The 9,953-nt window shown below is 25.2% G+C and overlaps 1 protein-coding gene across 4 annotated transcripts; it reads left to right on the top strand.

Annotated features, from left to right (window-relative positions):
* Nucleotides 1-1,509: 1,509 nt before the first annotated feature.
* Nucleotides 1,510-3,005, top strand: LOC103496601 (uncharacterized). Of its 4 annotated transcripts, none has more exons than XM_051082793.1 (4): nt 1,510-1,778; nt 1,973-2,107; nt 2,245-2,412; nt 2,733-3,005. In XM_051082793.1, the coding sequence occupies exons 1-4, from the start codon at nt 1,698-1,700 to the stop codon at nt 2,829-2,831; spliced, it is 483 nt and encodes a 160-aa protein (XP_050938750.1). In that variant the 5' UTR covers nt 1,510-1,697; the 3' UTR covers nt 2,832-3,005. The 4 variants fall into 4 exon arrangements, with proteins under 4 accessions (XP_050938750.1, XP_050938748.1, XP_050938751.1 ...); XM_051082791.1 differs by having other exon boundaries at nt 1,514-1,778; nt 2,242-2,412; XM_051082794.1 differs by having other exon boundaries at nt 1,515-1,778; nt 1,976-2,107.
* The last annotated feature ends 6,948 nt before the right edge of the window (nt 3,006-9,953 follow it).

Below are 9,953 nucleotides of genomic sequence, written 5' to 3'. Positions count from 1 at the left end.
AGAGTTGGAAATTTGTGATCTACATAAGAAGTTGGAATATTATTATATATATATAGAGAGAGAGAGAGAGAGAGAGAGAGAGAGAGAGGAATTTATGTAATATGAAAGGAATTCAGAAAGGCACGTGTGGAGAGAGAGATAAAGAGAGAGGGAAGAAAAATAAAAAATAAAATTGAAAGAAAAAAGGAAAAAAAAAAAAAGAAAAAAAGAAGAAGAAAAAAAAGAGGAAAAGAAAAAGTCCCCCGTGAGGAGTGTTTGGAGGCATTCAAAAATCACAACTAAACATCCTTTTGGTTGCTTCCTTTGGCCTTCACTTCTTTCGATGGCCATTTTTCACTCCCATCCGCAATCTTCACGAGCCCCCCTTCCCCCTTCCCCCTTCCCCTTCCCCTTCCCCCCCACTATTTTCTCCTTTTTGCCCCTTTTATTTCTTTTTATTTTTATACACACACATATATCTTTATATATATAATCACATTATCATAATTACAAGGTTTTCATTTTTTTTATTTCACCTATGATTCATTCTAGCGATGTCGCAAAAATGAATTTTACATAATGGTATTTAATCGTAGATTGTTATACTATAAAAAAGATTCTAAGAATGTCAAATCATTTTTCACAAGTCATCATTCGATTATTTCAAATCTTTTATTGTCACTTTTAATTAATTAGGTCAATAATTATTAGGGTTTAAATTTTAAATTAACTCTAGTTTTTATTCCTTACCAAACAAAAAAATACATTGTGTAATTGGTTCGAGATCACTTAAAAACAATTAAGCAAAAACAAACTAGCTAGTTCAATTTTTAAAATTTATAAATTAGTTTGTGGAGAGTTTGGATGTAAAGAGTGCAATGATTAATAAAATACTTTTACTTAATAAATATTTGGTTTTTGTTCTTGAATTATGTTTTAAAATTAAACTTACAAACACTAATACCTACTTCCACATGTCCATTTAAAAAAAAATTAGTTCAAATAGTAAACACAACTTAAAAACAGTAGTTTCCGAGTTATTTTTATAATTATATATTTAAATTTGACTTTTAAATTCAAACTATTTTCTTTATAAAAATGGAAATTATTATAATTTTAAACGCAATTTCCAAACATTAAATAGGATTATTGTCAAATGTACCTCATTAGAAGTGTTTAGGTTTCATTATTTTAGAAAGGGAAAGATTATAAGTATAAGTTAGAACACAGAATTGTACCAAAACTTTTGGCCCACACACATCCAAGTAGAAGAAGTACTTAACAATAACAAATACATATGAAAGTGTTAATTAAATTTGTTGGATTTTGAATGTACAAACTATAAACTTTAGTACACTTGTTATAATTAATAAGGAATGGATGACTCATTAAAAGGAAAAAAAAAAAAAAAAAAGTTAAAAAAATTGAAATAATAATAAAAATGAAATAGTATATAGAAGGGTAGTTTAGTAAGTAGAACAGTTGGCAAAGTATAATATATAAATATACATATTGATTATGCAGTGTCATGTGGGAAGCTAACAAACAGAAAAAAGATCATATAAATTTCAGCCTCCTCCTCATCATACCCTTATAAAACCACACCCCTAACTTTTTTTTTTTTTCATTTTTGTAGATCATATATTACAAAAAAGAAAAAAAGAAAGAAAGAAAAAGAAAGATATAAAGAGAAACAAAATATTGAAAGAGTTGAATCCATGGTTTCTAGAGAGCACAAGAAGGCTGCAGCTCTTCATGACAACCTCCAATTACTTCGCTCTATTACCAACTCTCATTCTGTAAATATTCTCCTCTCTCTCTCTCTCTCTCTCTCTCTCTCTCTCTCTCTCTCTCTATTTTTCTTTTAATTATCCCAATTCAGAATTTGAATAAAAGTAATATAATTTGGTGGGTTTTTTCTTTTTTCATGAAGAAGAAGGAATGATTTTGTAACACAATTGAAAGAAAATGGTATACTTTGTTTGTGTGGAAGCAGCTAAACAAGGCGTCGATTATAGTGGATGCATCGAAATATATCGAGGAGCTAAAACAAAAAGTAGAAAGATTGAATCAAGATATATCCACCGTTCAAAATTCAAATCCACTTTCTCATCAATATTCTCCCATGGTATATAAATTTCAATTATTTCAAATAATATCCTCTTTTATTTGGTTTGTTTGTGTATTTAAATTTTAGAAAAATAAAAAAAGAAATTAATTAACCTATATTATTATGTGGTTTTTTTTGTTTATATTATATAGCAGGTAACAGTGGAAAGGGTAGTAAAGGGATTTTCTATAAATGTATTTTCAGAAAAGAGTTGTCAAGGTCTTCTTGTCTCCATATTAGAAGTGTTTGAAGAGCTTGGACTTAATGTTATTGAAGCTAGGGTTTCTTGTACTCATACTTTCCAATTACAAGCTATTGGAGAAGTAAGATTTTCCATACACCCTTCTTTCTATATTTATATAATACCATCTTTTTTAATTTAATTATTATTATCATTTTAATTATTTCTCCATTTCACCAATTCTAATTAATTTCATCCACACATTATATATAACAAAATACCAACTATAGACATTAGATTAAGAAATTGTGTGTTATATATATTTATAAATATTTTCAAGAAATTTGTTATTTACAAAGATTTTCCAAAATTTAACCTAAAGTAATTGAATTTTCCATGTAATTAATTAATATAATCATACACTTCAAATTAAATGTTATTGGGTCTGTTTTTTTGGGGTAGATTGAGGAAGAAGGAGAAGAAGCCATTGATGCTCAAACTGTGAAAGAAGCAGTAGTTCAAGCAATAAAGAGCTGGAGCCAAAATGGTGAACAAGATTAATAAATCTAATCTCTACAAGGAGAATTAATTATTCCCCCCCTCCAGAAGAAAACCCTTAATTTCTCCAACTTGTTTTAATCGCGGCGTTTTTTGTTAATTATTATTATTATCTCTATCTGTTTGTAATGTGGTAAAAATTAATCAATGGAAAAACCGATTGATTAATGTTCTTCCAATTAAATGGAAAGATAATAATAACCAAATATATTCTTTTTTTAAAAGAAATTAAAAAAAAAAAAAAAAAAAAAAGTTCAAGTTGGTAACTTTTTACTAGAAGAGAATAATGAGCATAGGTTTTTGAAAAATCATGATCTGTATCACTTTTGGAGTTGAAGTACGAAGAGGAACAATTTCTTTCTTTCTCTTTTATTAATTTTCTTTTTGAGTTTATAAAAGGGTGGGAGGGTTTTTCATCATTACAAAACTGATATCATTTCAGCAAAAGTACGTAGAAATAAATAAACTAAAATTTTTTTACAAATAAAATCTAAGAGGAAAAGTTTTTTAATTATTTGGATTTTGGGAGAGTAAAAATAAAAAAAAAATAAAAAAAAATAGAAAAATGGGTTCTTCCAAGAATTTTGGGTATATGATTTTACTGTTCATATTTTACTATTTATTATTATTAAAGGATGTTGGTCGAAGCAGAAACAAGAGAGTGGTTATGATTTATTATTTATTTTTGAGGAAATGATTTTTATAATTTTTATTACAATGCTAATTTCTTTGAACATACAAAACCATTTCACGTGAAAAAGAGTATTTATATTGACGACAAACTTTCATTTTGGTTACCATTCTTCTGACACTTTTCTCTCTTTCTTTCTTCAATTTTTAGTATTACCAAAATATCATACTTCATTTATTTAAGCCTAAAATTTGGCCAATTTTGAATACAAAAATCATAGTATTGAGATATATGTACTTTTTAATAAATGTTTCATAATGATTTTAAAATTATTAAAAAAAAATTATAAAATTCGTTTTGTTGAGTGAATATAACAATAAAAAAAGTCATTCAGATCGTTTATTGTTTTTCTTTCGTATCATATCACAAAACAAATAATCTATCTTTTATATCATTTTTTTTGCTTCTATTTTTATGTATGTTCTTTTTTTTTTCATTAACTCAATTTTAGTTTATTTTAACAATGATGGTTGCTCGATTGTTTTATCGATGAACATCATGTTTCAACTTGGTCTCCTTTTTTATGATTAAGAGAAAATTTTTATTATTTTGTGTTGGTTGTTTCATTATTAGACAAACAAGTGTTGTAAATCATGTTAATATAATTAATTTTTCTTAGGTGCACAAGTGATTTCAGTTTAATTAAAAATCTATATCCTATATAAATGCTTGAAAATGGAGAAATTATTTTCTCTCATTTATACCCTTGTTTTAAGCTTTGTTTTCTAAATCTTCTTTTGGTTTAGTGGTAAATTCATTTTTTATTTTAACAAATTCATATGGACTCTCCCTCTACTTTATTTTTATTTGTAATAATGTATATAATTTTATTTTAGGATGTGAAAAATTAAAATTAAAAAAATAAAGTAGGAAGAATGTGAAAAGTTCGAAGGTTTTTTATTTACATTTTCGAAATTAATTAAAATTAAATATCTAACATTAATTCTAATTAATAATATAAATTTAAATAATTGAAATCTCAAAAGTTTTTGTAGCACTTTTCTAACTTTCACTATTATATAAAAAGATCATTTGATTTTTTTTTCTAATAACATTATTGGGTATCTTCTTCAAATCTTATATATTTAAAAGTCTATTGATTTGAAAAATGTCAACATATGAATCCTATTGTTTGATTAGAGATTTGAAGCCCTTCAACAAATCATGGAGAATTAAAGTGACAATTATTCAAAAAACAAACGTCCAATCTTGCGATCAAGAAAAAAATCTATCAATTTTGAAACTCATTTTGATTGATGAAGAGATTTGTTTAAAAACTGTTTTTCTTCTTCGATAATAATTTTTTAAATTCAATCATTGTTTTCACAATTAATTAAAAAATTGGTATTATAATATTTTCCTAACTTTTTTCTCTTTCATCATAAGGAAGAAGTAAACATTAAAATGATATTTTGTTAATTTATGCTTTCAATTTTGGCTAGAGCAAAATGGAGAAGGGTTTAAGATAAAGAAGTGATCAATTATGACAAATTATGAACAGTTCAATTGGAGAAAGTTTGGTGGTATCTTGTGTGTATTTACTTTCATGTTCATAAAAATTATATATGTTATAATAATATGATATCATACAATCTGATATTCTGCTAGTTTTGAATATATACAATTTCATACTCTGCTATTTATATAAATTTAATTTTTTATATAATAAAATAAAACGACAAATTTTATGTGCAATACATGTGTTACTAACTAGTATATTTAAGTGTTTATGTTTTTTTTAAAGGAAATTTTAGAATCATCACGTGACTAAAAAAAACGTTACATTTGAGATTGAACAAAATGAGTGGATGGTAGACAAACATTATATTAGAGAGAAAAATGCTACAAAAGATTAATATTTAAAGAGGGAAAACAAATTTAGAGAAATAAATTGAATAAGAGATATAGAGAATTCAAATATGAAAGTTAATATAAGATCACGATATATTATATTGAAATTTTGGAGATCATGAATAGAAAAAAATTTGAGAACTTAAGAAGGACTAAATGGAATTTATTCCTTCTAGAAAAAGGAATTTTAATTTGATCCATATTTAAGATTTCTCCTTTTCTTTTCTTTTCTTTTCATTTTTTTTTCTCTTACAAACGATTTGCACAAACATTACAACAACAGAAATTACTTGAGGGTAGCCATAAGGTAGCACATTATAGACATGAAGGTTATACTCTCAGCAAATTAAGATGATATATAGATAACAATACATCAAAACCTTTTACTATAGCTAAATATTTGCACCAACTATGAGACAAAGTTAGTCAACTTCCATGTGCTCGATCAAGAGATTATATTTGAACTGTTACGCTATAAAAACGCATCAATCCAGCTAAGAAAGGAAGCAACCAAAAATTAAAATAAATGATGTCAAGACTCAAACAAATACTATAGAAAATGGGAATTAATTGATGAGATTATAATAAGATGTTTACATATAATTTAAACTTAGAAGGCTGGTGAAGGGGGGGATTAATTATTTGATGATCATAAATTAAAAAAAGGGGAAAAAAGAATGAAATAGGAAATATAGAAGATATGCATATTATGAATATGAAGGTGAAAGTTTTGATTATACATTTCCAGGAAACATGGAAATGGGGAATAGTTTTTATAGTAAATATAAAAATAATAATGATAAGGAATTGTATAATTAAATTAAGTAGAGGATCCCATAATGAAAAGGACAGGGTGTGTAAGCAATTAAAGTATTTAGGCTATGAACAAACCCTACTTAGGGTCTAGGAGAATGAGATTAGAGTTAAACAATATAATTAGCCATAGCCCCAACATAATTAAGTAGGGGACAGTAAAGGATTTTGTGGTCGGTGCAAAATCTAGGATGTAGCTTTCATTAAATATTATATTTAATCAATCTTCATAAATAAATAAATAAATAAATGCAATTTTTTTTTTTATTTTTTTTAATTTCTAGCTTTTAACAATTAATCATTTGTATTTTAAAATGTATTTATTTACATTTCCTTTTTAAGAACGTCACACCAATTGGATGGGAAGGAAGACTTTGTCCAAATGATGAGAGGATTATTGTCTTTAAATTTTTTTCAAAAGGCTCTATTTGCTTTATGGGTAAAAGGGGATTTCATTCAAATATCTTTCGTTTCTTTGACCTACCTTTCACATTTTAAAAATCAAATCTTATAATCCAACAAACTTTAAAATTCATATCACATACATTTCTTTAATACAAATACAAATTTTATGTAAACTTTTTATATATATCAACATTACAAATTTAACTTTTTTATTTTATAAATTCATATCAATTATTAATCACTATTCATTTTAGTTTATTATTAAAATATGAATTTGTTATTTAGATGAGATAATTTCAACTAATATTTTTATCGGTGTTAATATTTTATGTTATTTTGACTATTTAAAATAAATTATTATTGTTAATTTAATTCATTTATATTAATTTAATTATTGCAATTTCTCTTAATTATTTTCATTAATTAATTTAATTATTGTTAGTTAAAAAATATTCTTTTATTTTTTATTTTTATTGTGTTAACCAAGTAACTAATTAACCTAACAATAAATTATTTTATGTAAATTTAGTTGATCTCTAACCTTTTGTTAAATAATTATAAATTATTTTTCTTTTGAATTAAATACAAATATTTTAGTTTCAAACATCAATTATCCTGTATTTAAATATTAATTATTTCATAGATTTAAAACTACATTCAAATCTAAGATGTTTAATATTTACACCTATAAAACAATATCTACAATTCAAACAGTATTTTTTATATAAAAAATCTTAAATTGATTATTAAATGTTATATTATTAGTTGTTATAATTTCTTTAGTGATTCTCATAATTAGCTAGTAATTTATCAATTTTGAAAAGTATCGTTTCATTAACGTTCTCATTCTTTGGTTTATAGTTTTTCTTTTTAATTTAACGATTCAAGGAATATAATATCAAAATTTCAAACACAAGTAGAAATGTTATCAATCACTAATCAAAAAAGGCCTTTTTAGTGAGTTCATAAAAGAATAATGAGTTTTAAAACGGAAAATGTTTTAAATAGTAAAATTGTTCGAGATGTTTATAAATACAACAAAAATTCATAGTCTATTTGATGATAGACACTAATAAATGATAGAGGATAGTAGTAGTCTATCAATGTCTATCTATCGAGTTTTATGTTTCAAAACTTATTGGTAGTAAATGTAATTCATTCACCTAATTTCTTAATAAAATGTTATTATATTATATTTTCAATAAATATTATTGAATTATTTTATTAGTTTTGTTTTAATAACATAAATCCAATAAACTACATCCTAAAGCGTCTTATGAGTCTTGAACTGTATGTGGTGACACAAAGAGAACAATGTTCAAGATAAATTAAGCTCAAAAGGTCTATAGTATATAAGGATAAGGTCAGGGACCTTATTTTGATAATATTATGTGATTTGATCCGCTTTGTATTTGATACAAACACAATGATAGCCAACGTGTTCGTGTAGGTGATTTAGGTGACTTAGATTACTTAGTTTTAATCCTGGAAAAATTGCATCATATGACAAAATATAGTTTAGAAAAAAAAAAAAAAACAGACTATAACACATCTTTTTTGCATATTGAAAATATGACAAATAATTAGATAAATCAGAGGCCTATCAAAGGGTTATCCGTTTTTAAATTTGCTACTTTTGCAATTTAGAAAATGTAGTTTGTCATGGGCCCTATTATCATAAATATTTTTGTTATTTTTGCAAATGCCCCTTAATCCTAATTGCATTATGAATTCCTATTTGCAAGGGATTGTTCTTTGATTTGTATAAGCGAGAGTGGTCAGATTGTCGACTTATAAGTCTACCATTTTGAGGACAAGACCGAGTAGGGAGTTAAGAACATAATCACACAAGATGAAATTCACTCATTCTCGACTTTGTGGTAAGTGGATGAGTATTTCCTTAAATGGTGTCTCCGGAGACTTGAATAAAGGTTCTTACCTCTCTCTGATACGAAATATATTTTTTTATGATTGGTTAAACTATAAACTGATTGTTCATTAGAGGAACATTGGTATTTAAGAACTAAAAAGTAACATAGAGGTAAAACAATAATTTGATCTAGTTTATGATATATACACTTGTGAAAGACTAACTTGTTGTGTTATTGGTCTATATCCGTGGATACAGAAATATATCTACAGTGAGAAGAGTCCAACTGTAAGTCTTTAGTGAAGTGTACACACATTTAACAAATATTAATTAATGTAGTTATTAAGTTTAGCTAATTGATTTCATATTGTTGTAACTTTTGATATTTAGAGTCGTTAGATCCTCTTCTTAGCTAGTAAAGAGTAATGAGATAATTACTATATCTTGAATAGAATTTGAATCGTTCAAATTTACTTAGGGAGATAATATAATATATTTTAATTTATGAGAGTAAAATATTGAAAATTAAAAGTTCAAAATATAATATTAATTTAATGTGAATTAAGTTCATATTTTAAAACTATAAGTAAGAATTAATGTGTATATGATATACACTAAAACTATAGGTTATAAGAGATAATGATGTAAATAATTCAGGTTGGGCTAAGTTAAGGTAGTTTATGGACCAATCCGAAAAGTCGAGTTAGCATCTGACCAACTTTGTTACATTTTCTAAGTTGAATCTAACCAATCCAAAACTTTGGGGTTGGTTGATCTGGTTGCCTCATTTTATTTATTTCTACATTGAAGAATTTGGAGGGAGAGTGAGAGACTATTACCCATCACAAAAATTTCTTATGATTTGATTTTACCAAATAAAAAGATAAACAAACTATTATATTATTAACCTATTACAAAAATTACAAATGCTTCTATTTTAATCAAATAACAGATAAATTACAAATAAAATAAATATGGTGTAATTAATGAATTAATAAAATACATAATCATTAATTTTAATTTTAAAATTAAAATTAAAAAAAAAAAAAAAAAAAAACTCGGAGTTATTTTAGTGGCGGAACGGATACATAGGTTGATCCCACACTTTCTTACTCTCTCTTTGTATGCGTTTTTAAGCTAAAGATAATGCTAATAAACTTAGTTTTTTTTTTTAGCTACATATATATTAGTACATACATAATGGTTATAAAAAATTTCTTCTTTCTTCTTTCTTTTTCTTTTTTTTTCTCCTAATTCTCATCTCTAAAATATCCCAACTTCAAAATTGGCTTCCATTAATTATTAAACCTCACAACGTAGGTGGTCTTCTACGTAAAGACATTAATTCTATATTCAAATACTTCAACCTATATGTATGTAAGATTTCTTCTTTCAAATTTTTCTTAAGACCATTTTAGCCTAACTTTTATAATTATATTCTTTCCATACACGTATTTCCAAATCACAATTAAAATTGGATTTTCGTTATTTTGTA

The sequence above is a fragment of the Cucumis melo genome, chromosome 3 (assembly GCF_025177605.1).
Source record: "Cucumis melo cultivar AY chromosome 3, USDA_Cmelo_AY_1.0, whole genome shotgun sequence".
Lineage (NCBI taxonomy): Eukaryota > Viridiplantae > Streptophyta > Magnoliopsida > Cucurbitales > Cucurbitaceae > Cucumis > Cucumis melo.
The sequence above is the reverse complement of the archived record's forward strand: the minus strand, read 5'-3'. Positions and strand labels throughout refer to the sequence as shown.